This window comes from Meriones unguiculatus, chromosome 15 (assembly GCF_030254825.1).
Source record: "Meriones unguiculatus strain TT.TT164.6M chromosome 15, Bangor_MerUng_6.1, whole genome shotgun sequence".
Lineage (NCBI taxonomy): Eukaryota > Metazoa > Chordata > Mammalia > Rodentia > Muridae > Meriones > Meriones unguiculatus.
This window is the reverse complement of record NC_083362.1, coordinates 3,409,222-3,436,902: the sequence shown is the minus strand read 5'-3', so window position 1 is coordinate 3,436,902 and position 27,681 is coordinate 3,409,222. Positions and strand designations below refer to the sequence as shown.

Below are 27,681 nucleotides of genomic sequence, written 5' to 3'. Positions count from 1 at the left end.
GGGGCGGCGGGAACAGGAGCCTGTGTAGACCTCGGAGCTTGTGGGCCAGGCCTCCAGGGGGCGTGGTCTTGTGGGGAGGGGGCGGGCCTGAAGGGGTTTTTAAGGGGGCGGGACTGGCGTCCTCACAGGCGGCTGCAGTTTTGGGCGCCGGTCTCCCGCTCCCGGGCGCTCTCCTCTTCCAGCCTGGCTGGTGGTCTGCGGGTCCGGGCCTCCTCCACGTCTTGGCCTCCACGTCTGTGGCCAGTTCCTCGAGCCGCCGTCCCGTCCCGCCGCTCGCATGGCCGCCATCAAAGCCCTGCAAGAATGGTGCCGGCAGCAATGCGAGGGCTACCGGGACGTGAGCATCACCAACATGACCACCTCGTTCCGCGATGGCCTGGCCTTCTGCGCTATCCTGCACCGACACCGGCCCGACCTTATGTGAGTGCTCTTTGACCTTTCTGTCTGTCTCTGAGGTGCTGCTGCAAACGGGAAACTGAGGTCTCGCTTGCCCCGGGATCCCGGTCAGAGTTTGCAGACACACCTCTCTCAATGAGCCACCCGGGCAGGGCAGAGACCTGCAGGCACAGCTCACTCGGTGGCCCCCCAAGGCTGCGGCAGTCAAGTGGCCTCTGTGCAGGCCACCAAATGCAGCTGGGCCAGGGGCCAGGACGTGGGCTGTCCAGCCGGCTTAGTCAGTGGTGACTCAGGGCAGTGTCCGCCTTCCCCTGGCTCCCTGAGAAAGGGCAAAGGAGCAGCTCATGGGGGCCTTCTGAGACCCTGTACTGTCTTGAGGTTTGGCCCCAAGATCAGAGCCACTGAGACTAATGGTGGGATCGCTGCCCCTCCCCCAGCCTGTTCAGGCATCTTTGGGAAATCAATCAAAGAGGGAGGCCCAAGTCTTTTAGCACCTTAGGGTGGCAGGAGAAAAAGGAGACTGGACTACCATCCCTGGAAGTTGCGGGGAGGGGGGAGGGGAGGGGGGTCTAAAGCCCTCTATAAAAAAAGAGTCTTGGCATAGGAGGCTGGGAAGAACACGCTGCCTCTGTCTTGTCTCGGCCCACAGCTGAATCTGTTCTATCATTTACTCACTTAGCAGACTCTTTGGCAGACTGTCTATTACAGGGATCTAAGTTAGGCTGATGGCCAGAGTCCTGGAATGGGACAAGATCACCTACTGCCCATGCTCTTCTGAGCAAAGCTTTGATTGTCCTGAGACAGCTAGAGCCAGAGCTGCTGTTCTGGGAGTGTTTTCCAGGGAGGTCTTGAGGCTGAGTGAAGCTGGAGGCAACTGTGGAGCCGGCCTCAGTCAGGCTTCTTGCTGTGCAGACAGGGAAACTGAGGCTCAGAAAAGGAAACACACACACACACACACACACATACACACACACAAACCTTTTGTTCAGAGTACACAGCCAGCCAGGCAGAGGCAGGCCTGGTCTGTCCGGCTCCCTTGTGCCCAGCTTTGCTCTGCTCGGGAAGTGGGAATCTTGAGCAAGAAGTAGTATTCTGCCCTGTGGTTGTGAAATATACCCCTCGCCCCTGGGAGCCGCTTGAGGAGGCCCCATGGCATGAGTCTGTCGGGGAGATGGCTGGTGTGAGCTCAGTCATATGGAAAGCGTGCTGCTGAGCTTCGATGGATGCTGGGCCAGGGATGTGGACCTTAGGAGATGGACTTGGAATGGCCGTGTGGGTAGCCAGGTCTTCCCAGGTGGTGCTGGACGATGATCCAGAGTGGGGAGCCTAGGTGAAAACTATGTGACAAGTTTTCAGATGGAGGAGACGGTGCTGTTAGTTTTGGCTGGCCTAGCAGCCTCCGTTGGTAACTGGACAGGGCCTTTGCAAATACAGGGTTCCCCTCTGCTCCAAGGCAGGGGTGTGTGTGCCCCTGGCCTGGCACATAGTCCCTGCCGAGGGGGAGGGGTGTACACGCAGAGCTGCGTGTACGCCTATGCTTGTGCCTGCGTGTACGTGCTGGCATGAGCAAGTGTTAAATATTTGCTCATTTACCGGGCACCTGCTGTATACTGTCTAAGATCTCCTCAGCCTCCAAAGTGAAGGGAGCAACTTCCTGGTCTCAGACAGAAGTTCAAGGTGATGACAGGGAACCAAGACGCTGTGGGAGGAAGGAGGCTGGAGGAAGAGGCGCCTGCTCAGTTCCACTCCGGGTGCTGACTTCCTTGCTGTCCGTCCCAGCTAAAGATGATAGTTAGCTTTAGTTAGTTAGTGCCGTGAGGAGACCTGAAGGTGGCTTGTCTGCGTAGCTGGGGCCCCACAGATAAGGCCATGCTGCTGGGGCTCAGTAGCTGTGATAGAAGCTTGGTAGGCACTTCTGTGTCTTTGGACAGAGTTTGGAGGTGACAGAATTGGGACACCCTGGAGCTTCCAGAAGCTGGGAGAGATAAGGACCCTCCCCCGGGAGCAAGTATGACCCTGCTACACCTTGACACGGGATACCTGGCCTCTGGGAACCTGAGGACACATATTCCTGGGTGTAGACACGTGAAAAGAGGTGGAGATTTTGGCAGGAACTATAGCCGTTGATGTGTTTCCAAAGCAGTGGTTCTCGGCCTGTGTGCTGTGACTCCATGGGGGTCGCCTAAGACCATCGGAAAACACAAATATTTACTTTACGATTCACAACAGTAGCCAACAGTAGCAAAATCGCAGTTACGAAGTAGCAGGAAAGAATTTTATCCTTGGGAGCCACTACAGCATGGGGTGCTGTATGGAAGGGCCGTGTTAGGAAGGCTGACAAGCACTGTTCTAAAGTGTGGCTGGGTGCGAGGGAAGGACTTGTGCCATCTGATTCTGAGCGTTCAAAGCCCCGGGGTGGGCTGGTGAGATGGCCCAGTAGGGAAATGGCTTTACTGCTGGGCCCGGTGACCTCCCTTGGATCTGCAGCACTCACCCCCAAGACAAAAGGAGAGCCATGACTCCCAGTTGTCGTTTTACCTGCATGTGTGCACATCTGCACTCCTCCTCCAAATAAATAAATGCAACTGTTTAAAATGCCCCCAGCCTGGGTCCTGCCATGCTCCGGCCCCCGTGGGGATGGGGCTTGGGATGGGGGGGGTGTCTCACTGCAGAGTTGGAAAGGAAAAGTGTGATGGACCACAGGTCCAGAGGGGCTGTCCTCTCCGAGGAGCCCGAGCTCAGATCTTGGCAGGGCTGGGGGGGGGGGTCACAGCTCCCCAGTGCCCTAGTCCACTTCTCCTTCCCCTGAAGACCCTCTGGCAGCAGGAAGGTGGACATCCTGTCTCCTTATCCTTAGCTTTGCCACCAGGAAGTCCTTCCCTTTGTCTGACCTCAGAGGTTCCTCCTGCCTGCTGAGTGTGCTTCCTGTGGCCCTTGGTAGAGCACAGCTGTGAGGGAGCGAGCCTGGGCATGGAGCCAGCCAGGTGGGGCCAGGCTGCAGGCGGTGAGTTCACGTGTGCTGTGTCTTAGTCCCTCCCACATCGCTAGGTCTGAAGGACCAGACTTCACCAGTGACGCCACCTGGCCCAGCCCCTGCCTCATGCCGCGTGCCCCTGCTGCAGAGCCTGGGCTTCTACAGTTCCAGGGTGCTGCGCTCAGGGACCGTTTCTACAGTGAGGCCTCCCTGCTGCTGCCAGGTTAGAGCTGGGGAGCCACTGGCACAGCAGCCCAGCCCGCCTCCGGCTAGCAGCCCTGCCCCAAGTGGGACTCACAGAGTGGCTGGCCTTCCTTTGGGCCTCACCAGGAGCAGCCATAGGGCTCTAGTTGATCTATGAGGCCAGGGGCATAGCATCCTGTGGGTATGAGCAAGAGGTAGGTGGGGAAGGTGGCTTCAGGAACCTCCCCTCTCTTCTGAGATTGAACTCAGGTTGTGAGACATGTATGAAAGAGCCTTTACCCAATGAGCTGTTTGTTTTGCCAATTTCTTTCTTTCTTTCTTTCTTTCTTTCTTTCTTTCTTTCTTTCTTTCTTTCTTTCTTTCTTTCTTTCTTTTCTTTTCTTTCTTGAGACAGAGAATCTCATTATACATCTCTGAAGGTCAGGAACTCACTCTGTAGACCAGGCTGGCCTTAAACTCACAGAGATCCTCGGGCTTTTGTCTATGCAGTGCTGGGGATAGGTGGAACCCAGGGAACTGTGCATTCTAAGCAAGTTCCCTACCAACCAAGCCCCAGTGTTGGGGTTCTCTTGTTTATTTGGAGACGGGATCTTGGTAAACAGTCCAGGCTGGTCTAGAACTCACTGTGTAGCTCGGAGAGTGGCTCAGACTTGGGGTAGTCCCCCGCGCCTTAGACAGTGAGTGCTTGGAATTATGGGTATGCACCACCACGCCTCCTGTAAAGCTGGAGTTCTGTGGATACTTCCAGCTCTTGGCCACTGGTGGGGTGACCTGAAGGTCCCCAAGGCCCCTCCAGCCCCGGAGACTAGTGTCAAGGCCACAGCTAGAAGCAGCAGGTGGCTGACACAGCCTTCCCAGATCCCTTGTGGGGGGGCCTCTGACACTCTAGACTTCCCTGGTCAGGGGTTTTGCAGGGGGTGCTCTATCCTGAGGCTTCCCTGGCCAGAGCTGGGAGTGGACCAGGCAAGGCCAGCTGAGCTCCCCTCCCACACAGGGTTTGGCCAGCAGGAAGCGTCTTGGGCACAGAGGCCTTCTTGTTCTCCAGCCTGAGGCTGGCTGCCCAGACCCCTGCCACTGCCTTCCGGCTAAAACTGTCCAGGGCAGTGGGAGGGGGCTGCTGCCCTCCAGGAGACAACCCAGCCTGCCGCTGGCCTTCCAGAGGCCTTGTTCCCTGTGCCTAGTTCCCGGGTCTCCTGGCTGATCTCCCTGCTATCCTGTTTGTTTCACACTCTTGGTTTCACACTCAACCTAAGCTCCTCTCTCCACTTTGGAACTGCAGGCCTCTCTCTAAACTGTCTCTTCGCTCTGCCTTTTTGCCAATGGGATTAACTCCAGATGTGCTGGATTTGCTTAGTGATAACATGGAGCTGGGAAATCCACCCCCCTCCCCAGCCTGGTGCCCACCCTGCATAGTTGAGTTTTCTTCCAGGAAATACAAGAACATGAAGTCAGCCACGGGGGAATTCAGAAGGGGTGGGGGAACTATTCCCAAGGGGTCCCATGAGGTGCCTGGGTCGGGGAGTGGGGCTGGAGGTTTGCTTCCTCCACAGCCAAAGCTCACAGGGCTGGGGCGTCATTGTATTTGGTGGGTGGTGGCCTGGTTGTGCGGCCATCCACACAATGTTGGGTGGCTTCTTAACTCCATAGTTTCATTTAATCTGTTTGTGATGAAATGGAATACAATAGGGCCTGGTTTTGCCTTGTAAACATGAGAGCCCAGTTCGATCCCCAGCACCCATGTACAGAAGCCAGGGACAGTGATGTGTACCGGTAATCCAGTGCCGGGGTGGGAGGTGGAGCCACGAGGCTCCCAGCGCTTGCTGGATAGCCAGCCTGTTCTAACTGGCAAGCTCCACGCCCCATTGAGAGAGAGACCCTGCCTCAAAAGCTGGGATGGACATCTCCTGAGAAATGACGCCCAAAGTCAAGGTCTGGGCTCTATGTGTCCTCATACATTCATGCATCCACATGAGCGTGCCTCAACAGACAGGAAATCAAGGAAAGGGAGAAAACAGAAGGGTAAGAGAATGCCAACCAAACCTTACTTAGGATGTCCCCAGCGAAGGAATCTAGCAAACACCAGCCTGTACGGCTGAGGCAGGGGGATCTCAAGTTCCAGGTTTGGGTGGTGGTGTAAGTTCCAAGCAAGCCTGAACTGTGTCTCCAGGGAGACCCAGGCTCTATGAACGTGAGGCTGACAGCCGGGGCTGAAGCTTTGTGGTAGAGACCGGCCATGTGTGAGGCCCTAGGTTCGATCCCTAGTACTGGAAGAAAGTGAGTGAAGTTGGAGGTTTACGGCAGGCATATGGCGCCGGGAGTGGTGGTGCAAGCCTTTGACCTCAGCTTCGAAGAAGAGAGAAAGAGGCAGGACCTATGTGGAAAGCCAGGCAAGGTGGTGCAAGCTCCCGAGCCAGGCAGGAGGAGACAGGGGGATTTCTGGGGCTTTCTGCTCAACCGGTCTAGCTTATTTGGTGAGCTCCAGCCAGGGAGAGACTCTGTCTCAAAAAAGAAGCTGGGGCTGAAAAGATGGCTCGGGGGTTGAGAGCACTTGTTGCTCTTGAGAAGGACCTGTTCAGTTCCCAGCACCCACATGGCAGCTCACAACCATGTGTGACTCCAGGTACAGGGGATCCGATGCCAGCTTCCGGCCTCCACGGCACACTGGGCATGTGCATGGTGCATAGACATACGTGTACCCACAATGCTCACACACACAAAATAAAATTTAAAAAACCGTTTAAAAAAATTCAAAGATAGGGGCTGGAGAGGTGGCTCAGAGGTTAAGAGCACTGGCTGTTCTGCCAAAGGTCCTGAGTTCAATTCCCAGCAACCGCATGGTGGCTCATAACCATCTCTAGTGAGATCTGGTGCCCTCTTCAGGTGCATACTCAACAGCATCCTAGTCTCCCAGTGTACCTGGATTTGAAGACAGGGTCATCACAGATGTGATCAAGTGAACATGAGGTTGTTAGGGTCGCCTGCCCTGAGGGACCTGTGTCCCTAAGCTGAGGGACTTAGAGATACACACAGAGGCTGAGGGTGTGAGGACGTGAGAGACTGCAGCGGGCTATACCCAAGCCAGCAGACATGAGCACAGTTTCTCCCACAGCCTCTGAACAGGCCCTGCCCACATGCCCATCTTTTTTTGGGGGGGCGGTGGGAGGTTCAAGACAGGGTTTCTCTGTGTAGCCCTGGCTGGCCTGGACTTGTTTTGTAGACCAGGCTGGCCTGGAACTCACAGAGATCCACCTGCCTCTGCCTCCCGAGTGCTGGGATCATAGGCGAGCGTCACCAAGCCCGGTGGGTTCTGCCTCTTGAACTCAGGTCCTCACGCTTTTTCAGCGAAGACTTTCAGCACTGAGCCATCTCCAGAGCCCCACAGCGGCCCTCCCTGGAGAGAGCAACAGTGGCGTTTTAGAGAGGGGGTGGGGTAGCGGGGTGAGAGTGGTGGGGTGAGTGCCCGCACTCCCGGTGCAGCTCGGCTACCATCATCATCGTGAGCTGCTATCCTCACTGGGGAGCGGGGTGGGGGGGTCTACCCTGTGATACTCTGCTGTTGTCAGAGCGCAGGAAGACCGTAGGTTTTAGGCAATGGCTGCACAGCACTGGCACTGGCTGGCAACCTTCCTAGTGTTGTGACCCTTTAGCCTAGTTCCTCATGTTAGGGTGACCCCCACAACTGATTTTGTTGCCACTTCATAATCGTGATTTTGTTACTGTTATGAATCATAACGTAAATATCTGATATGTAGGATTTCTGACATACAGCCCCAAAGGGGTCATGACTCGCTTGATAGAGGTTACCTGATGGAGAACTTGAGGTGGCTTTTGGGGTCTGGAGTAGGACTGGAAGAGTTGATGCACTGGGTGTCATGCCTTCAGCCCTGTGTGGACAGGGGATAGTTACCATCAGGTTTTAGACAGACCTGTCTGGAGCGATGGGTGGGCCTGCATGTGGAGGTCAGCAGACGGCTGGCCCAAAGTAAAGGACATGGCGAAGAACGAAGGTGAAGGCGTCGGGTCTCCTCCTGCTTGTGCTCATCTCACTGGCCTGAGCTAAAATCAGCGCTTTTAGAGACAAAGAAGAGAGTGAGGCACGGGGGCAAAAGTAATCCCAGCACTCAACAGGCAGGGGCTAGGAGGATCAGAAGTTCAACGCTGGCCTTGCTGACTGTCTTACTAGGGTTTCTGTTGCTGTGGTAGAAACACCGAGACCAAAAGCAAATGTTCTATGGCTGTGAAGAGGCACCATGACCGCAGCAGCTCTTGCAAAGGAAAGCGTTTAGTTGGGGCTGGCTTACAGTTCAGGGTTTTGTCCATTTTCAGCATGGGGGAAGCATGGTGGCACGCAGGCAGACCTGTGCTGGGGGAGCGGGACTTCCACATCCCGCTCACGGGCAGCGGGAAGAGAGACGCCGGGCCTGGCTTCAGCATCTGAAAAGTGTATTTGGCTTATACCTACAGTTCACTTTGAGGGAAGTGAAGGCAGGAAGGTGGAGGCAGGCCCTGAAGCAGAGACCGTGAAGGAGCATAGCCGGGGGCTTGCTCCCATGACTTACACAGCTTTCTTACATCACCCAGGGCCGCCTGCTCAGGGGGCGCAGTGGGCTGTGCCCTACCACATCAATCATTAATCAAGAGAATGTCCCACAGGCTTGCCTCCAGGCAATCTGATGGGAGGCATTTTCTCATTGAATTCCCTCTTTCCGGTGACCTTTGCCTGGGTCAAGTTAACATCAAAACTAGCTAGCACAGCTAGGTAGGGAGTCTAACCTGGGCTGTCTGAGACAGACAGGGTATGTTGCTGGACCCTTAGTGTTCGCTGGGAAGCTGCTGGGAAGGGCTTCCTGCTAAGATGGTGAGCCCCGGATTTGGTAGGTTCAGTCTGAACTCCGAGGCCTGGCTTACACCTGTAATCCTAGTGCTTGGGAGGTAGAGGCAGGAGTTCAGGGTTGTCTTTGGCCACAAAGTGAGTTTGAGGCCATCCTGGGCTGTGTGAGTTCCCATCTCAAAAATGAATTTCTAGGAGCTGGCAAGATGGCTCGTCAGTTAAAAACGCATCGGTTGCTCAAGCAGGGGCTCAGCGCCGGCACCCACACGGCAGCTCACAACTGTCTGTAACTCCAGTTCCAGAGGATCCAGCGCCGCCTTCTGGCCCCTGAGGGCACTGCACACATGTGGTACAAAGACATATATGCTGGCGAAATACTCATACATTCAAAATAAAAATAAGGCTGGGCACATTCAGTCCCAGCACTCGGGAGGCAGAGGCAGGTGGGTCTCTGAGCTCGAGGCCAGCCAAGGCTACACAGAGAATCCCTGTCTTGAAAAAAAGCAAAACAAAACAAAATAAAGATAAATAAACTTTTAAAGCATAAATAAGTAAAGTCACACCCAGACTCCAGAGAGATGGCTTAGTGGGTGAAGGTGCTTTCTGCACAAACCTGGGGACCGGGGTTTGCTCCCCAGCAGCCACACACAAGTGGAAGGAGAGAACCAATTCCACAAAGCTGTCCTCTGATGTCAACACATAAGCTGAAGCAGACACGCCGCCCTCCGTGTCGTGTGTCCATACAGTAATAATAGTGAGAAAGCATCCTGATGGGCCCGCTGTTGGCACACTAGCTCAGGCCTCAGCAATTCAGGGACGGATGGGCTGCCTTCTGTACCCCATGCCGAGGGCGACATGAGCTCAGGGCATGGGAAAGCAAAGGCACACACATGTCCACTTGGGGACCTGAGTGTTCTCGGGGGACCCTGCAGAGTTCATCAGGCAGAGACAGGGAACAGCTTGGTTTGAGGTCCGGAGGCTGGGCCTGGTGTCAACAGGCTGTGGTAACTGGAGGGACTGGCCAGGGTGGTTCCGTGTGGTCATGGAGACCTTTTGGGCCCAGGGAAGCCGTTTATGCTTGGTCCTGAGAATTAGATGGAAACGGATGGCCTGTCTCGATCGGTGTACCATGCCCCTTCTCAGAGTGCGGCCGCTCTGCTGGGGGCCTGGAAGGGCTCTGAAGTACCTGGACCTATGAGTGAGATGACAAAGCAGGGCCACAGGGGGGCCCTGGGCTCCCTGGGTGGACAGAGGTGAAAGCAGGAGGCCAGCAACCACCTCTTCCTCTTCTGTTTAGAAACAAAACACAGCTTGTTTTCCAGCCTCCTAGCAGTAGCCATCGAGGTCAGTGACCCTGGGCGCCGGAGAAGGGCTTGTGCTTCAAAGGGGTGGGGGATGGGAGGGACCACAGTGGCCAGAGGACTCTGGGCTGTCCAGTGCAGGCTGGACAGGCACACTCCAGTCCTTGAGCAGTCTAGGGACACCCTGCATGTGGGGACAGGCTCAGGTGGATGGCGTCCACCCACATGTCCGGGGGCTGAAACCCGCCCCTTCCCTGCCCCTGTCCTTTGTTGGCCCACCTCTCACTGTGTGGGTGGTCCTGGCATCTGGAATGCGTTATCGGAGGTGGTCCTGGCCGGAAATGCTGAGAGTTTCCTGAAGGGCCGGGTAACTGGCAGCTGCTGGCTGGCTGCACTGATAGCTGAAGGGGAGGTTTTGTAAGGAGGGAGCGGGACACACACACTGCAGCTCTGAACCCCACTATGTGACAGGACTGACCCATCGCATTTTAGTTACAAAATGCAGCCCAGGCCTCCGAGGGTCCTCATGGCACAGAACTGGGCAAGGCCTGGCTTCTGCTGGCAGTCTGGCTTCAGACCAGGCTGTCCCAGGTCGGGTGGCTGTGGGCGCCCAGAGCCTTCCCTCTTTATTGTTTGAGGTGTGCCTGTGTCCTGGGAATGTGACTGTCACATCTGGCCAATTGAACAAGACTTACATTTGGGACTGGGATGGAGCCAAGTGGTAAAAGGTGTTTTTTAGCATGGATGAGGGCCTAAATCTCTGTTATTAGAACCTCAGGGAAGGAAAGAAGGAGGGAGGGAGGAGGGGAGAAGAGCAAGAGGAAGGGAAAGGGGGAGGAGGGACTGAGGAGACAGCTAAGTCGGTAAAGCATTTGCCGTACATGCACGAGGGCCTGAGTTCGAGGCCCAGAACTCATGGACAAAGGGCAGATGCAGTGGCCCGAATCTCACTGCTGAGGTGGTGGTTGGAGGCAGGAGGATGGATCTCTGGAGTTCCCTGACTGGTCCCCTAGCTCAACCAGTGAGCAACAGGTTCACTGAGAGTGATGGCAAAAGACACTGACACTGACTCACATCTGCCTGCACACAAACACGCCCACACGTAGAAGGCCGAGAAAGTAGCTCAGTGGTAATGTGCTTACCTAGCATGTGTGAGGGGTGGGGCCCTAGGTTAAATTCCCGGCACCGCCAGAAAACAGAAAGCAAAACCAGACGATTCGGATGGCTTGCCTCCAAGCCTGAAGACCTGAGTTTGGTTAGGATCCACGTGGTGGAAGAAGGGAGCATACTCTTAACGTCTGCACACATGCGTGGTGCACCAGGGCCCACTCACACGCGCTGGCTGAATAGAGACACTGTAACGAATACTGTAAATAGCAAGAGAAGACCAAGGAAAAGAAGAATTCTGTCCTCACAGGCAGGGAGCCTGGGGTCCCAAGGGAAGTGGCCTGCCAGAGGCAGACTCTAAGAAACAGGACACGGTGTTCGGTCAGAGACCCTTCCTCCGTGCCAGGAAGCTTCCCGAACAATTTAGGTCACCCCGATGGCGGCAGCACCTCCTGGGACCCACAGGCCGCAGGCGGATGGAAGGGCAGTTGCTCTTCAGCCAGCCTCCCTGGGGATGCCAACAGGCTCTGGCGGGCCTCTCTTGTCAAGATGGGGCTGGGCAAGGCAGCTTTCAGCTGGGCCGTGGTTTGCCGTGTTGTGGCATGTCAGGAAACGTGGCATGCTCATGGAGTCTAGGGCCCACTGGGCACTGGGTAGGTGGCACCCTTGGCCTCTCCAAGACAGCTCTCCTGTCCGGGGCCCCACCTTGGGTACATCCTGGGAGCCGGTGGTCACATATGGACTCGATTCTGAAGCCAGTCGAGGGACCAGGTACCTATGTGGTGGACACCGAGTCTCACCTCCCCATGGATAAAAGATGGAGTGGTTGGCCCTGCCTCCTGCTAGTGTCTTGCATGTGTCCCAAAGCCTCTCTGCTCCGTGCCCAGCCCGCCGGACCTGTGAGCATCTAGGAGGTATAAGTTGCTCAGAACAGCGGCCCTGCAGAGGGGGCCAGATCCATAAACAGAGTCAGCGCTGTCCCTGGAGCATGTCATCCCTCTGTGTGCCGGCTCGGCTCCTCAGGGCCTCTCATGTTCACCCCACAGCGTCCTTTCTGCTCTGAGCTCTGTCTTGACTGGACCAGCTCTGTCTTGAGCTGGTGGTTGTATTTCTCTGGATTTGTCTTCTGCTACATCTGATGGGGGCAGGAATAGCAACCAAGGGCTCAGCCTCCTTATTGGCTGGAGGTGAGGGCCAAGCCGGGGCCCTACTGTGGGTCACCTGTACCTGGGTGGTAGGCAGTGGCGGCATCATTGTGGTCTCTGTAGGCCAGAACTGGTGCCAGCCTGCCCATCTTAGATTTGCTTGGGAATTCACAGTGAGTTCACAGCCCCACTCCTAGCCTCAGTTTCCCCATTTGGGCAAAATGGCCCTGAGGCCTTACTTCCTTCTTAGAGTTGAGTAGCTTTGGACATAAGTGTTTTCTTTTGTTGAGACAAGGTCTCCCTATATACACCTGCCTGTCCTATTTGGTATGTAGATCAGGCTGATGCGTTTGTCTGTCTGTTTTTGTTTGTTTATTTATTTGTCTTTGAGACACAGTTTCTCTGTGTAGCACTGGCTGTCCTGGAACTCACTTTATAAACCAGGCTGGCCTTAAACTCAGAGATTTGCCCACCTCTGCCTCCCGAGTGTTGGGATTAAAGGTGTGTGCCACCAGTGACAGGCTTTTTGTTGTTATTTTTGACACAAGTGTTTTTATCTTTCAGAAACTTCAATGCCCTCCGGAAGGAAAACATTTATGAGAACAACAAGCTGGTGAGTAGGCCAGCTGATGCCCACTGCCCTGTCCCCTAAGCCCTCTGCCTCAGACCCCCCCTCATGTCTGAAGAACCACTGCACCTCAGTGGAGCAAGCCTTCCCCTAGGCTATCCTGGGGTTCCATCCTGGGGATTTGGCCTCATCTTAGATCCTAGGCCCCAGGCACCCTCTCTCCCTCTCTGGGATCCCAGGAAGTAGCAGCCAACCTCCTCTGTGGATGGCCTGTCTGATCCACCCAGGACGGAGCAAGGCCACTGCAAGCTGTGGGTCCTGGGGGTGGACAGGACTGCTCCCTGGTCCTGGGGGACCACCTTCCCTGGCCCCTTGATTCCAGACCTATCTGTACCCTCACCAGGAGAGCCTTTCTTGTGCCAGCCTAACTCCCCCTGCTACAAAATAAGCCCCACTGTTCCATGGACTGAAGTGTATCTGTTCTTGCTCCGAGCCAAGCAATGTCCACGTGGGCCCCTGAGCTGACATCACTGAGCAGGACTGAGACAGTGGACATGAGATGGCTTTTTTATCCAGGCAGGGCAGCCTCTGCGACTTAATGATCATGAACCACAATTAAAGGCTCAGTTCCCGGCCAAGCATGGTGGCAGCACATGCTTTTAAGCCCAGCACGTTGGGCTGGGGATATGGCTCAGGGAGGGAGACCCAAGTTCAGATCCCCAGCCCCCATGTAACTGCCGGATGAGTGTAGTAGCTGGCCTGTAATGCCAGCGCATGGGAGGTGGGGTCAGGGAACACCAGGAGCAAGCTGGCTGGCCAGAGTAGCCCATTGGCCAACTTGGGATTCAAGCGAGGGACCCTGAATCAATACACAAGATGGACAGTGATCAAGGAAGGCATCGGTGTCACCCTCCAGCCTCCACACACATGGGCACATGACATACAGTATCTGACATGTACACCCGCACACACTTGAACATGTGTGTACCCCCCACATGCATGTAAAAATAAACATGGTAGAGAGCAATTGAGAGAGACATTGGCCTTGACCTGGCTTCCACATCCATGTGTATATGCCTGCAAAAAAATACACACATGCATGTGCGCAAGAGTCAGCTCCTCTGGTGTTGACTGCACCACAGGAGCACAGAGCCAGGCTCGCTGGGACACTGCTGTAACAGCCCTGGGCTTGAGACAGGAATGCGTGCTAAGGAGAGGGGGCTGGGCTGCCTGGGTGCCTGCTGGCAGGTGTGTGGATGCTCTGAGGCAGTCATCCTGGCTGGAGTGGTGCGCGGGCAGAGCCTCGGGGCTGCAGAGTGCTGGGAAGGACACAGTTGAGGGGCTGGCCGGTGGCTAAGGGTCTCGAGGCAGGTGCAGGGCATGGCAGAGGAAGGACTTTGGTCTCTCCCTCCCAGCCAGTGAAACTGGGTTCCTGGGAAGCATGAACCTGGGGCTCTCCATCCCCAGACTCTGCAGGAGAAAGGAGTGTGTGGCGAGGAGGTCATACAGAAGGCACAAATGGCCCTCAGTGGGAGTGGCCAAGCACTAGGCTTGCTGTGCGGGTCAGAGGAGATCTGAGGCTTGGTATGAGTGTGCCATGGGGGCACTAGGGAGCTGAACATGTGGCAGCAGCATAGGAACCCAGACTTGGCATCCATATGGAGGCCACACAGGCATGTGGAAGAGGAGAGACAGTGAAGGGAACTAAGGGAGAGCTCTCGGAGTCACCAGGATGTGGGGCGTCACCAAGGCCATGACATCAGTGCCTCTGCCCTGGACTAAAGGGAGCTGGTGGAGCTTTACTTTTTATGCATTCTGTTTTGCAGTCCTGAGATTTGAACTCAGGGCTTCACACATACTAGGCCGGTATTATACTGAGCCATACCCCAGCCCCTCACTGGGGGATTCTAGGCAGATGCTCTACCACTGAGCCACAGCCCACCCCCTCACTCGGGCATTCTAGGCAGGGGCTCTAAGGCTAAGTTGCATTCCCAACCACCCTTTAACTTTTATTTTGAGATAATATTACTAAGTAGGCCTGGCTGCTCTTGAACTCACTCTGTAGCCCAGAATACCCCTGAACTCATAATCAGCCTGCCTTGGCCTCCCAGGTATCTGGGATGATAGACCTGCAGCCACAGTTGGCAGTCTGATGAGGGCTTGAGTGGGTGGAAGTCACTGGCAACCAAAGGTGGCTGTCTCAGTGAGGCCAAGAGTCAGATGGAGACAGGGAGTACAGAGGGGTGTCCCGGGGCTGCCTGGCAAGGGAAGCAGATGGGGAGGGCAACCAAGGCCATAGGTCAGTAGTTAGAGCCTCCATGGGCTTTGGTCCTAGAGGTGGGCAGCAGATGGTGGAGGTGGGAAAGGCACTGCGCTGGCAATTATGGGGTCTGGTATGCAGCAGGTGCTCTGTGGGGATCCTGGCCTTCCCAGCCTAGTGCTTCCCATTCCCTGGCTTGGGGTGTCAGGCGCCCCATAGACAACCGCTCTAAGTAGATGAGGTTTGGCTCAGTAGGGCTCTGGAGGCTCGGCGCTGTTTCCAAAGTGATGAACTCCAAGGGTGGAGTGAGGACAAGACTCCAAGAGCCTCCTAGAGCCAGGCCTGGCAGTACAAGCCTGTAGACCCAGCTACTCAGAAGGCTGAGACAGGAGGGTCACAAGTCCAGGGTGAGTATTGGCACTGGGGGTGTGGCTCCATGGTAGAGCTCCTGCCTAGAATCCCCCAGTGAGGGGCTGGGGGTGGGCTCGGTGGAAGAGCACTTTCCTATCGTGTGGGAGGTCATGGGTTCAGTTTACAGCACCTGTCCCCAACATACGACCTGCCCTCCGTCTGCTCTCCTGAGGAACAAAGTCCTGTTGGGACTTTGAACCTTTATACAAATGGACAAGCTGAGCCTGGGAGGTCACTCAGGCGGGAGCCCTCTGACTTGAAGCCCAGGCTTCATTGCCCCCTTCTTTCAGCTGGGCTATCCCACTGATTTGAGCCCCTTTCCAGGCCTTTCAGGTGGCTGAGGAACAGTTGGGCATCCCTGCCCTGCTAGAGGCCGAGGACATGGTGGCCTTGAAGGTTCCAGACCGGCTGAGCATCCTCACCTACGTGTCTCAGTATTACAACTACTTCCACGGCCGCTCCCCAAGTGAGTCCCGGTCCAGAGGGTCCCTCCCCTGCCTGGGGTGTGACTGAGACTGCCAATGCTGCCAGGGCCACCAGCCCGTCCTGCAGGTCCTCCCCTGCCGGGGGCGTGACTGAGACTGCCAATGCTGCCAGGGCCACCAGCCCGTCCTGCAGTCTTCCCTCCTGGTCTCCATGCCCACCCTCCATCCTCATGCCCCAGCACTGATGGGTAGTGATGAGAGGGGGCAAGGAGGGCACCGTTTTGAGACCACGCGTGTGGATCTTATAGCTGTGTCTGTTACCAAGGAGACCAGGGCCCCCTGGGCATCCTTATCCCCCAGTTTAGTCCTGCCGGGAGACACTCAGCACGGCTGTGTCCACCCTGTGCTCCTAGGTGCAGACATGCTCTGTCCCGGCCTTTTACCCTCTTTGCCTGTCTCGACCCTGAGGGTCTCAGCCGGTGGCTGGAGTCATTTTGCAGCCCCTGCGTGATGCTGGATTGACTGCGGCAGCGGAAGCTGTGTGGCTGAGGCAGGGATGGGCAGGGCAGAGAGGACAGAGCAGGTCTTTGCCCTCCGAGTGGGGAGCTGCTTGTGTCCCTGCACCACATTCCTCTTAAAGCTTTAGAAATCTCCGGAATCCCCCTGGGCTGAGGGCCAGCCCCAACTGGTGGTTTGGAAACAGAAAAGTCCCTTTCCGTGACCCTAGATGGGGCTGTTTGCTAGGAGAAGGGGTGAGGGCCAGGCCAGGGTTTTCTGGGAAAAATGTGCCCTGAGGCTGCCCTTTCTCTGCGCTGTGTCCCAGCAGCTGTCCTAGGGGCCCGTGCCTTTCAGGGTGCACACAAGGACTTCTTAGAGGGTGCAAGCTCTGGGTGGGCGCCTCCTGACCCCTGTTTTCTGTGCCAGTTGGGGGCATGGCTGGTATAAAGAGACCCTCATCAGACACAACTGAAGAACTCTCTGGAAAGAAGGTTCTGGCCGAGCCTACCAAGTTACCCTCACCTGCTCCAACGCAGAGGTCACCACTGTCTCCAGCGAGGACAAACCTAGTGGTTCAGAGGAATGACGGTGGCTTGGAGAGGCCATCCCCAAAGGCTGTAAGCATAGCTCAGTTGAGTGGGCATCGCAGGGCTGTGCATATCCAAAAAGGTAGAGCTGTGGGGGATTTTGTCTTAGGGTACAGCACCCCTTCTCGTGTTTCATATCCAGCGCACCCACTGAGGTAGCATTTCTAGGCATGGCAAAGAGCTGTGGTTCCCATACTACAAATGGGTAAACTGAGGCATAAGATGTCATCCAAGTGGAATGGAGCTGGAACCAAAGACCTTTCCGGGCTGGTTTAGGCTGTTGTCCTGTTTCCGGGATGGGAAGGGACACTGGACTGGACCTTGCTTCCCAGGCCAGCCCTGCAGCACTGAGCGGGAGTGCCCCCTGCTGGCCCTCACTGGGTACTCTAGGGTCCCTGGAGCTAGAGCAAGGCAGGCCTGGATGCCAGGGGGAGTAGCCTGATCCCAGGGCCGGGAGGGGTGACAGGAGGTACTAGGTTTGTCCCCAGCATCCTCAGCGTCCGGTCTCCTGCTCCACCACAGGGCCCTTTGGAGACCCTGAGTGTGTGACCACGCCCATGCCCGGGCTCCTGGCTCTCCAGGGCCACTCTCAGGTCTCTAACCTCTAGAGCGGGCCTGCTGGCCCCCTCTGGGCTGAGGTGGGAGGTTGTAGGTGCCAGCTGCCCCTCCACGGTCCTGACCCCTCCCTGCAGGCACTGGGGACGGCGGGCAGCTCTGTCAGCAGCAGCTGTGGGGTCTGCGGCAAGCACGTTCACCTGGTGCAGCGGCACCTGGCTGATGGCCGGCTCTACCACCGGAGCTGCTTCAGGTATGGCTCCCCACCGCATGTCGGGATGTCACTTTCTTGCTCACACACCTCCCCTGGCTCCCACGGGCCTCCCGTCTGTCTTCCACTGGCCACAGATATCCTCCTTTAATGCCCCCTTGGGGATGTCCCTCCAGACACACTGACTCAGTCTCCCTTGTCTTCTCAGCCCGTTGTGTTGCTTGCTTGCTTGTTTGTTTTAACTCTGTGACCCATAGTCATCTCCTTCCTGCCTCCCAGAGCGTCTAGATTTGGGGGACGAGGAGTGACTCCTCTGTCCTCCTGTCAGTCTTGGGGTGGTTGGACTCCTGAAGGTGAGGCACACTGTGTGTCTTTATGTATGCAGCTAGTGACATGTCTGGGCGCCCTGTGGCGCCCACACCCTGACAAGCCACCAGGTGAGGCTGCATCTCACAGTGCCTGAACTCACTAACGAGCACCTGCTGAATGATGGAGGTATGGCAGCGTGTGCTTTTGGGAGCGTGAAGTCAATGAGTGAGGGCGCGAATGAATGACGGAGCCTCCGTGGCTTCCTCCCACAGGTGTAAGCAGTGTTCCAACACGCTGCACTCAGGGGCTTACCGTGCCACGGCAGAGCCGGGGGTCTTTGTCTGCACGCATCACGGCCCGGAAGTCACCTCTCCAAGCCCCAAGTTGTCAAGCCTGGCCTCGAGGCAGCCAGGGGTTTCTGCTGCAGACAACAAGCCAACTGGCATCTCACGGAGGGTTCAGGAGGCAAACGGAGAGGTGACCCCGCTGAGGGCCAGGGCAGCAGCCTGGGAACCCGCTGTAGGCAACAAGACTGCCAAAGGTTTTGTCCGAAATGATCCTGACCCTCCAGCTACCTCCCAAGTCCATGTGGGGAGCCCTGCAGGGCCCAGGCTGCCCACGAGCCCAGTGGCCACTACTTCTGTGAACAGCAAGGCCAGCACCCGTGTGACCAACAGCTCCGCAACACAATGGTCACCTGCCCAGAGCGGCACAGTGACCGCCGGCTCCCATCCTGTTGTGTCCCCAAGTGCTCTGGACTCTAAACCATCTGTACCCCAAGGCCACACGGCTTCAAAAGGTGTTAAGACTCAGCTCAACTCCAGCACAGAATCTCCAAGCACAGCAGCCACCACAGCCTGGACCCCCTCAGCCTCTAGGACTCAGCAGGCCCGAGAGAAATTTTTCCAGAACCGTTCCCCGGGCCCAACCCCAGCCAGCAGCAGTCCTGCTGGCAGGGTCCCCGCTGTGGTGACTGCCTCCAATGGCAGGGCCCCCCATGTGGTGAATGCCCCCACCAGCAGGGTCCCCACTGTGGTGAGTGCTGCTGATGGCAGAATGTCCACTGCGGTGACTGGCCCCGCTGGTGGGGTCTCCACTGTGGTGAATGTCCCCACTAGCAGGGTCCCCACTGCGGTGACTGCCCCTGCTGGTGGGGTCCCCACTGCAGTGACTGCCCCTGCTGGCGGGGTCTCCACTGTGGTGAATGTCCCCACTAGCAGGGTCCCCACTGCAGTGACTGCCCCCGCTGGCGGGGTCCCCACCACAGTGAAAGCCTCTGCCAGGGCAGCCTCTGCTGTTGTGGATTCCCCTGTCCAGGAAAGCAGCCGGGAGCAAGCACTCAGTGTCCTCAGGAAGGCCCTGCCGGGGCTGACAGGAGCTACTACCCAGGCTCCCAGGAGGTAGGTGGAAGGCCTGTGGGATGTGGCTGTGACCTGCCCACCAGGACATGGAGAAGTCTGATCCTCCATGACTGTGGGGCCTTAGCCTCCTTATCTGGGAGCAGAGGTGGGGCTGGTGCAGAGGTAGGAATACGGTGATAAAGGTGTTGGTGGCTACAGGTGGCTCTTGTTAGACTGCTGCTCCAGGACCCTCATGCCATCTTGAGAACGGGAAAACGGGTGTTGAGCTGGGTGCCCCACTGCCTGGCACCATACCTTGGGTGACTTGCATGAATGGAGCTGGCTGCTGAGGGTCCCTTTAGGCCTGGCACCTGTAGTGTCCTCCATTAGACTCTGACCATAGGGTGCAGATAGAGGGGGTAGGGTCACTCCTCACACTCCTTCGGTGGTAGAAGCATGTCCTGCGACAGGCCACCCGGGGCTCCAGAGGAGGGTCCTTTCACTCTCTCCAACGTCTAGAGTTTCCTGGCGGCTGCCTCCCTCCATCTCTGATTCCATTGTTGCATGAACTCTGCTTTCGCTGTCTCTTCTGTCTTTTTTTTTTTCTTTTGTAGTGTTGGAGATAGAGTTGAGGGTATCTCACATGCCAGGCAAGTGCTCTACCACTGAGCCACACCCCAGCCCCTCACTGGGGGATTCTAGGCAGGGGCTCTACCACTGAGCCACACCACACCCCCCTCACTGGGGAATTCTAGGCAGGGGCTCTACCACTGAGCCATACCTCAGGTCCTTTTTTTTAAAAATTATGTGTGATATATTAGTGGGGAGAAGTGCACATGTCACAATGTCATGTAGAGGTCAGAGAACAATTTTATGGAGTTGGTTTTTCCTCCCACCTTTATGTGGGTACTGGGGGTTGAATTCAGGCTGCCAGGCTTTCATAGAAAGCACTTTTATCCACTGAGCCGTCTTGACAGCTCAGTCCTTTAGTGTTTTGAGACAAGGTCTCATGTAGCCCAGCCTGCTAATTTACAAGCTGACCTTCAATTCCAAATCGTCTTGTCTCAGCTTCCCCAGTGCTGGGCTCACAGGTGTGCACCACCACACCTGCACTGCCTGTCTCTTACAAGGTTCAAGGATTTGATCGAGGACCACTGTACCCCAGTGTGACTGCATCTTAATGTGTTCACATCTACTGAGCCCACCCCGCACTGTTTTTTTTTTTTTAGACAAGGCTTCTCTTTGTATAACCCTGGCTATCCGGGAACTTGCTCTCGAGGTGGCCAACTGGCAGGTGGCCTCCATCCACCTGCCTCTGCCTCCCGAGTGCTGGGATTAAAGTCGCGCAGCACTATTTAAAAATAAGCTCACACCCCAAGCTCCTCAAGGACTCAGCAGCAGATGTGAGTCTTAGGGTACCCATTCAGTCCAGCACAGCTGTCTGTTGAGTCAAGAGGCCCTGTCCCAGGTCGGTCCTTGATTTCCAACTGGGACATTCCTGGCTTGTAACTGCCTGACCTCACCCCGTTTGGTGCCTAGAGGCCCCTGGGCCGGTCCCAGGGTCAGGAGAAGATTGGAGACGCCGAAAGCTCTGCTAAGAGCCTCTGCAGAGTCGGCTCAGCAGAGCTTGGAGTGGTGCCACACGGTGCCTGGGCTCTGTGTGCCTGCATGTGTGTTGCCTACGGGAATGCAGGTAGAACCCGAAGCCCAGTCAAGGGCTGGTGCCTGGCTGGGCTGCTCAGCCTGTGAGTAACGTGCTGAGCGGGGCGAGTGCAGACCAGCCCGGGCCCTCCAGCGTGCTTCAGCTCAGCACCCCATGCATGGCATATTTTGGGGACATTTTAATCCCAATGGACACCAGATTTAATAGCACATATGTGCCACAGCAGATGCCATGGGCCATCTGGCCCGAGGTTGACTGTCGTCCACTCACTGGGGTCAGTCTGGCAACTAGCATCTTGGCTGGGGGAGTGACTCCTGGATTCACCCACAGCTGATGCCTGCTCTTTTCCCCACAGGCCCTCCCCAGCCACTTCCTCTGTCTCAGTCACCCTTCCCAAGAGCGAAGTGCCTCCAAACGCCCCCTCAGCCAAGCTGCCACATTCAGCCACCCCCCAGGCCCTCAGCTCTACTTCAAAGATGGAGACTATGGCCCCTCCGAGTGTGGGCAATTCTCCATGGGCATCTGTATCACTCCAAGCTGGCAAAAAGAGCCAGGGCCTATCTCCAGGGGTTCCCAGGACTGATGCTGGCTCAAGGTCACAAGCAGAGGTGGCAGCAGTAAAGGGTAAGTCCCTTTCATGGGCCGAGGGGGTGGGGCTGAGAGGTGTGGGTCCCCAGGCTCTGCCATTCTGCAGTGTCGCTGTGTCTGGGCCACCTTTCTCTCTGAAGGGTGTTCCAGGTGCCTGCAGTTCTGTGGCTCAGCTGTCAGCATCCCTGATCCTCTGGGTCTTCCTCTGCTGCCCCTGGGTGGCTGTGTGGCTTATATGCCCAGGGTCGCATCAGGACCGTTGCCCCATATCTAAGCCCAGACCGTTGTGCTTTCTGTCCTGAGCTGTGTCCCCGGGGTGCAGAAGGAGGCCCTGTCCACCTTCACAGTGTCCCTGTCTAGGACTGGGGTCCTGTTGCACCTCCCCTCCCCCAATAATTCTTTCCAGACCCTGGGTCTGCATGCCCCTGCCTTTTCTGTGGTGTCTGGGGGAGTGGGGCTCACCATGCACCACAAAGGTCTCTCTTTGCAACTTTCCCTCTGACTGAGTTTCCTGCTGGACCCACTGTTAGGTGTGAGCTACGGATGACCATGGAGAGGTAGCCATGCCCTGTCGTTCCTCAGCACATCACGGGAGTCGGTCCACAGGGCTTCCCTTCTGTGTCAACACCCATTTGACAGTTGGGCAGTTGAGGCCCAGAGAGGGGCAGTGATTCCCCCGGGAGTGCACAGCACACTGCCAGCATGGCTACAGCCCCGCTCTCCTGTGTGCTGAACTGGCTCTGAAGAGACTTCTCAACTTGTCTCACCCACCCTCAGGTCCAGGCTCCACCTCTCAGGAAGGCCAGGAGGAGGGGCCAGAAGCATGGAGGGCTCGCCTGAAGCCTGTGGATAAGAGAAGCCCAGCTGGGAGGTGAGGGGGGGCAGGGAGGTAGTGGTGTGGGGGTTACCGGCAGGGCCACACGTGTGCCTGTGGGTATTCAGAGTGACGGGGACACCTCATGCCAGTGGGATGACCTAAGGGATGTGGCAGACACAGGGCAGCCAGGGTGCCATGCCAGGCAGCTCGCATGAGCCTAGCTTGGGGGTGGGGGTCAGTGCATTCGGCTCCTGCAAGCCTGAGGCACCCAGCCCCTGCAGGGAGCATGTGGAGGCCACAGTCCCACTCCCTGGGGGTGGCCACAGGTCAGTCCTGGAATGAGAGGATGAGGCAGGCCTGGCCAGGTGGCTTCCTTCAGACCATGTGGACCTGGGGCCTAGGCGTATGGCTTTGAGACTCCGAGCTGTCCTTGCCTGGGCCGGGACTCACTTTATTTTCCATCCAGGGCTCTGGAGCAAAAAGAGCCAAGGACAGGGGACACTCCCAGAAAAGTCTCCAGCAGCTGTGACTCCAGCGTCCACACTATTCAGAGCAAGGGGTCACCACACCCTGCTGGTTCCAGGCCCAGCCTTCCAGGTACCGCTGTGTGTCCTGGTCAGGGTATACACACAAGGGTCAGGCTCAGCCTGAGCAGGTGCTTGCATCTGGTGTGGATGTGTGTGCATGTGCATTCTTGAATGGGCTTAATGTGCATTCATGTATGCAGGCACAAGATAGGTGTGTGCATATTTATGGTCATGTATGAGATACGTATGTGGGGATGTGTGTACATGCATATTCAGACATAGGATTTATGTATGCACACACTTTTGGATATGGGACTCAATGTGTTTATGCATGGGATGTATGTGTATGCAGCATGTTCAGGTGTAGTGTGTGTGTGTGCGCACATGTGTGTTCAGGCATAGAATGTACATCTGTGAGACACGGTCTGTATATGTGTACCTGTGTATTCATGCATGGGATGCATGTATGTGAGGCATGTTCAGGCATAGTCTGAATATCTGCACATGTATGTGTCAGGCACATGCATGTATGCACCTGCGTGTTTAGGTGTGCCTGTAAACACGTGTTGGATCATGCTTGCTCTTAACATATTCTGTAGGCCACTCCAGGTCACATCCTGTGATGTCAGCAGCACCGGCCTTGTGGGTCTGTTGGATGCTGTCTCCCTGGGTGGACACGGCCAGCCTGGGCAGGGCACCTTGGGAGGCACATGGCACTGCAACACCAGCTGTCCTGGGACAGCTCTGGCTCCTCTGAGCGGCAGGGCCCTGGCCAGCAGGCTCAACACGCCTCCCCTCCCCCCTTTGTGCCAGCAGCCTCCTCTCCTTCTCTGGCACACCGCAAGAAACTAGCTGTCCCTCCCAGTCTTGATGTTTCTGCTGATTGGCTCCAGCCAGAGCCCAAGAAGCAGGAAGGTCGGACCAGGAACTGGAGAGAGGAGGAGAAGGCACCCACCTGGGGGACAGGAGGTCAGTCCCAGAGATGCCATTCTGTTTGGAATGTGCTAAGCCTGCTGGGCTCACGGCCAAGACTGGAGGGCTAGGCCATGCCCAGGCTCTGTTGGGCTTGGTGTCCTCAGACCCAGGGCCCCAGTCTGTCTGTTTTCCAGAGAAGCCTGCGATCCCAGACAGTAGCCTCGCTGCTCCTGGTGAGGCTGTGATCTCCCCAGTCAGGGTGAGTTAGCTGGGCTCAGGTGGCGGCTGGGCTTTGGTCCTGTGTTTGTGCTCACTGTCCATCGGCTCCCCCAGCTGCACCCCAGCTACATCCCCCAGGAGGAGCTGCAGAGGCAGCTGCAGGACATTGAGCGTGAGCTGGATGCCCTGGAGCGCAGGGGTGTGGCGCTGGAGAAGAAGCTGCGGGCGGCTGAGGGAGGTGAGCGGCTTGGGGTGTGCCCTGCCTGTGGCGATGCCCCACTGCTGACATTACCCGCTGGTGGTCACGTTCTATCAGCTTTTCATGCCCCTAAATGACTGGCCGTACCGCTACTGGCTGTCCACACCCCCTGTGGCTGGCCACATTGCACAGCTGGCCATGCCAATGAGCTGGCCGTACCCTATAGACAGGTCATGTTCCCATAGGCTGGGCATACCTACACTGGGCAGCCGTGGCCACACTGGCTGGCCATCCCTTAGGCTGCAGACTGGCCAGGCCCCCTCCTGGTAGGGGCCGGCTCCATCCCTGGCTGGTTGCACACTGGCCGTGCCCAGGATGTCTGCAGGCCCTCCTGAGTACCTCCAGCTAGCTATTTTTCTGCCCCAGGTCTGAACCTGAGCAGCAGGGTGGGTGCCAGACACTCTGCGGCCTCCCTGCCCTAGCTGGCTGTGTCTCTCCACAGACGCTGCCGAGGATGCCCTCATGGTGGACTGGTTCCGGCTTATTCACGAGAAGCAGCTGCTGCTGCGGCTCGAATCGGAACTCATGTATAAGTGAGAACCCTGAGCCTTGCAGTGCCTTGCGGTGCCCTGCGGGGACCAGCCAGTGGTTGTGGCTGGGGACAGCTCGGTCAGGTTGAGTCTCAGACCTGTGTGTCCTACACAGGTCCAAGGACCAGCGCCTGGAGGAACAGCAGCTGGACCTCCAGGGCGAGCTTCGCAGGCTGATGGAGAAACCGGGTGTGCATCTGTTCCCGGGAAGCCTGGCCTGAGAGCCGTAGACCCATGTACCAACCTCCCCATTTGCCCTGCCCTGACCCGTGAGATGGCCGTGGCTAAGCCACGAGGCTTATGGCTTTTGTTCCTATGCCTCTGGCTGTGTGACCTCTGACAAGTGCCTTGGCTGTTCTGTACCTGAGTTTGTGGCTCTGCAGAGTAAGGGCCTCACAGCGTGTTTCCCCTGCTTCTGCCTCCTAGTGTGAGGTTCAAGGGGATGGCGTGGGAGGGACACTTTAAGCGATGAACACAGCCTTCCTGCCACATCCTGGCCACAGGGCTCCTGCCTCAACCATAGGTAAGACAGACTAGTGGCCCCACACTCGGGCTGTATGGTCCATTCCTCGATCTGGCCCACTCTGTAAGTTCCTCGATCAAGCGTTCCTGTCCGGCGGAGATGTTGACCCAGGCAGGGGAGTTATTCCGTCCCTGAACAGAATGGGGCTTCTGCTCACAGCAGGCTGTCTCCACAGAGGGTCTGAAATCTCCTCGGGACTGCCAGCGGGAGCAGGAGCTGCTGAATCAGTACGTGAACACCGTGAATGACCGCAGCGACATCGTTGACTTCCTGGATGAGGACCGGCTCCGGTGAGGGACGGGCCCCCAGCTGGCAGCGGAACCCAGGCTGCACTGCACAGGAGGAGTCAGGGTGGGGGAGGCTAGTCCTCCCACGGGGCTCCTTCCCACAGCACTGCCCAGTACAGCTCAGGAAGGAAATGGCCTGCCTCTCCCCCAGAGTGGCCGCCGTGAGTGGCCTGTGAAGCTGAACAGCTAGCTGAGCCTGGAGTGCCTTTTTCAAAAAAACCTTTTATTTACTATTTTTATATGTGCACCTGTGTTCCTGCAAGAATATGTACTAGAGCCCAGGAAAGCCAGAAGAGGGCATCAAGTCCCCGGAACTATAGTTATAGATGGTTGTGAGCTGCCATGTTGGTGCCGGGAACCGAGTCAGGGTCCTCTGCAAGAGGCATTAAGAGCTCTTTAACTGCCGAGCCATCCCTTAGCCCCTAAAACTTCGTTTCCATGCAGGCCGTCTTCCTGAAGAGTGAGGACAGTGGCTGGCCAGAGTGTTCTCAAGCAGCCCAGCCCTGTAGCTCTCTCTCTTAGGTGGCCTATGGGCCTGTGTCCTCTTCTGCTGGGCATGTCCTTCTCTGTGCACAAACTGCTCTATAATGGTGGTTGTGGTGACATGGTGTGTGACATATTATCTTGCATGTGTTGCTAGGAATTAAACTTTGCCTCATGAATATTAAGCTCTGCCATTGCACCCCCATCCTCTCACTGGGGGACTTTAGGCAGGAGCTCTACCACTGAGCCACACCCCAACCCCTCACTGGGGGATTCTAGGCAGGGGCTCTACCACTGAGCCACACCCCAGCCCCTCACTGGGGGATTCTAGGCAGGGGCTCTACCACTGAGACACACCCCAGCCCCCTCACTGGGGGATTCTAGGCAGGTGCTCTACCACTGAGCCACACCCAGCCCCTCACTGGGGGATTCTAGGCAGGTGCTCTACCACTGAGCCACACCCTAGCCCCTCACTGGGGGATTCTAGGTAAGTACTCTAACAGTGAGCTATGTCCTAGCCCCTCACTGGAGGGTGCTAGCGTGCTATAGCTTGTTGATACTTTGAGACATGGTCTTACTAAGTTGCCCAGGCTGGCCTTGAACTCACTCTTTGGCCCAGGCAGGCTTTGAACTCAATCCTCCTGCTCCAGACTTCCAAGTAGCTGCTATGATGGGCCTGCACCATCCAGCAGAGCTTAGCACTTAATTTTAACCAGAGGTGTGCAGCTGTGTGTTTTCTGGTGGCTGCAGAGCTTCCCCGTGGTCCCAGATGTGGCAGGAGTCTGAGACAGTTAGTGACATAAATGAATGTGTACAAGCCTGCGCTGTTTGCTCAGCTCTCATGTCAAATGAGGCCCAATGCCAGGCCACACAGGGCCTTAGCCATTGTCAGACCAGGTCACCTGTGGTCCCCAGGTCACTGCTGAGTGGCTAGGCTGGGAAGAAGAGAGGAAGGGTGGGGTCTCTCATAGGAGAGGAGGTAGCCTGGGCTAGGTAGGGCTGACTCTGGTGTTGAGGTGTCAAGAGAGGGAGAGAACGCACATTCTCTGTAGCTCCCCAGCACCCACGTTCCTCACAGTCATCCTGTTGCCATTCCAGGGAACAAGAGGAGGATCAAATGCTGGAGAGTATGATCCAGAACCTGGGTAATTATGGAGCACAGCAAGGGACAGGGAGGACGGAGAGGACAGTCTTCCCTACACCCGTGGGGGCGGGGCCTCCCAGCATGGGCCGGGCCAGGGACCACGGAAACACAGGAGCCTACCAGGAAACTTCAGGCGTCTGTCCTCCCCTCAGGCCTCCAGAGGAAGAAGTCCAAGTTCCGACTTTCCAAGATCTGGGCCCCGAAGAACAAAGGTGGCGAGACGTGAGCTGCATATCTCCGGCCTTTCTCAGGAAGAGACTGGTGCTGTGGCCCCAGACAGGATGCTTGGGGGTACCAGGGCCCGTGCCTTGCACTCTGGGGCCTTGTAACCTCAATAAAGACATTGACATTCCCACGTTTGCCTACGTGTATCACTGTGCCAGGGCGTGGCGCCTGTGTCCCAGCATGTACCAGGTGCTTTGGGTGGGTGCTCATTCTCTGTCCCAGTTTCTTCTCCGTTGCCGTGATGATATATCCTAACAGAGCAGCTAAAGGGGGAACCTGTTTGTTTTAGCTCCCAAGTCCGGGTTAGTCTGTCGTTGCAGGGAAGTCACGTGACCCGGCTCTGAGCCTCTGGTCATGTCACATGACCACAGTCAAAAAG

General features: G+C 56.7%; 1 protein-coding gene across 4 annotated transcripts; it reads left to right on the top strand.

Annotated features, from left to right (window-relative positions):
- The first annotated feature begins 112 nt into the window (after window positions 1–112).
- Micall2 (MICAL like 2) lies at window positions 113–27,432 on the top strand. 4 transcript variants are annotated; one of them, XM_021640715.2, is made up of 17 exons: window positions 113–420; window positions 12,523–12,571; window positions 15,522–15,663; window positions 16,547–16,737; window positions 17,400–17,515; window positions 18,055–19,182; window positions 21,141–21,409; window positions 22,151–22,244; window positions 22,657–22,787; window positions 23,534–23,686; window positions 23,827–23,891; window positions 23,966–24,089; window positions 24,553–24,643; window positions 24,756–24,829; window positions 25,339–25,453; window positions 27,032–27,078; window positions 27,230–27,432. In XM_021640715.2, exons 1-17 carry the CDS (start codon window positions 278–280, stop codon window positions 27,301–27,303), a joined length of 3,006 nt encoding a protein of 1,001 aa, XP_021496390.1. In that variant the 5' UTR covers window positions 113–277; the 3' UTR covers window positions 27,304–27,432. The 4 variants fall into 4 exon arrangements, with proteins under 4 accessions (XP_021496390.1, XP_021496389.1, XP_021496392.1 ...); XM_021640714.2 differs by having other exon boundaries at window positions 23,531–23,686; XM_021640716.2 differs by having other exon boundaries at window positions 321–420; window positions 12,523–15,193; window positions 23,531–23,686.
- Window positions 27,433–27,681: the final 249 nt, after the last annotated feature.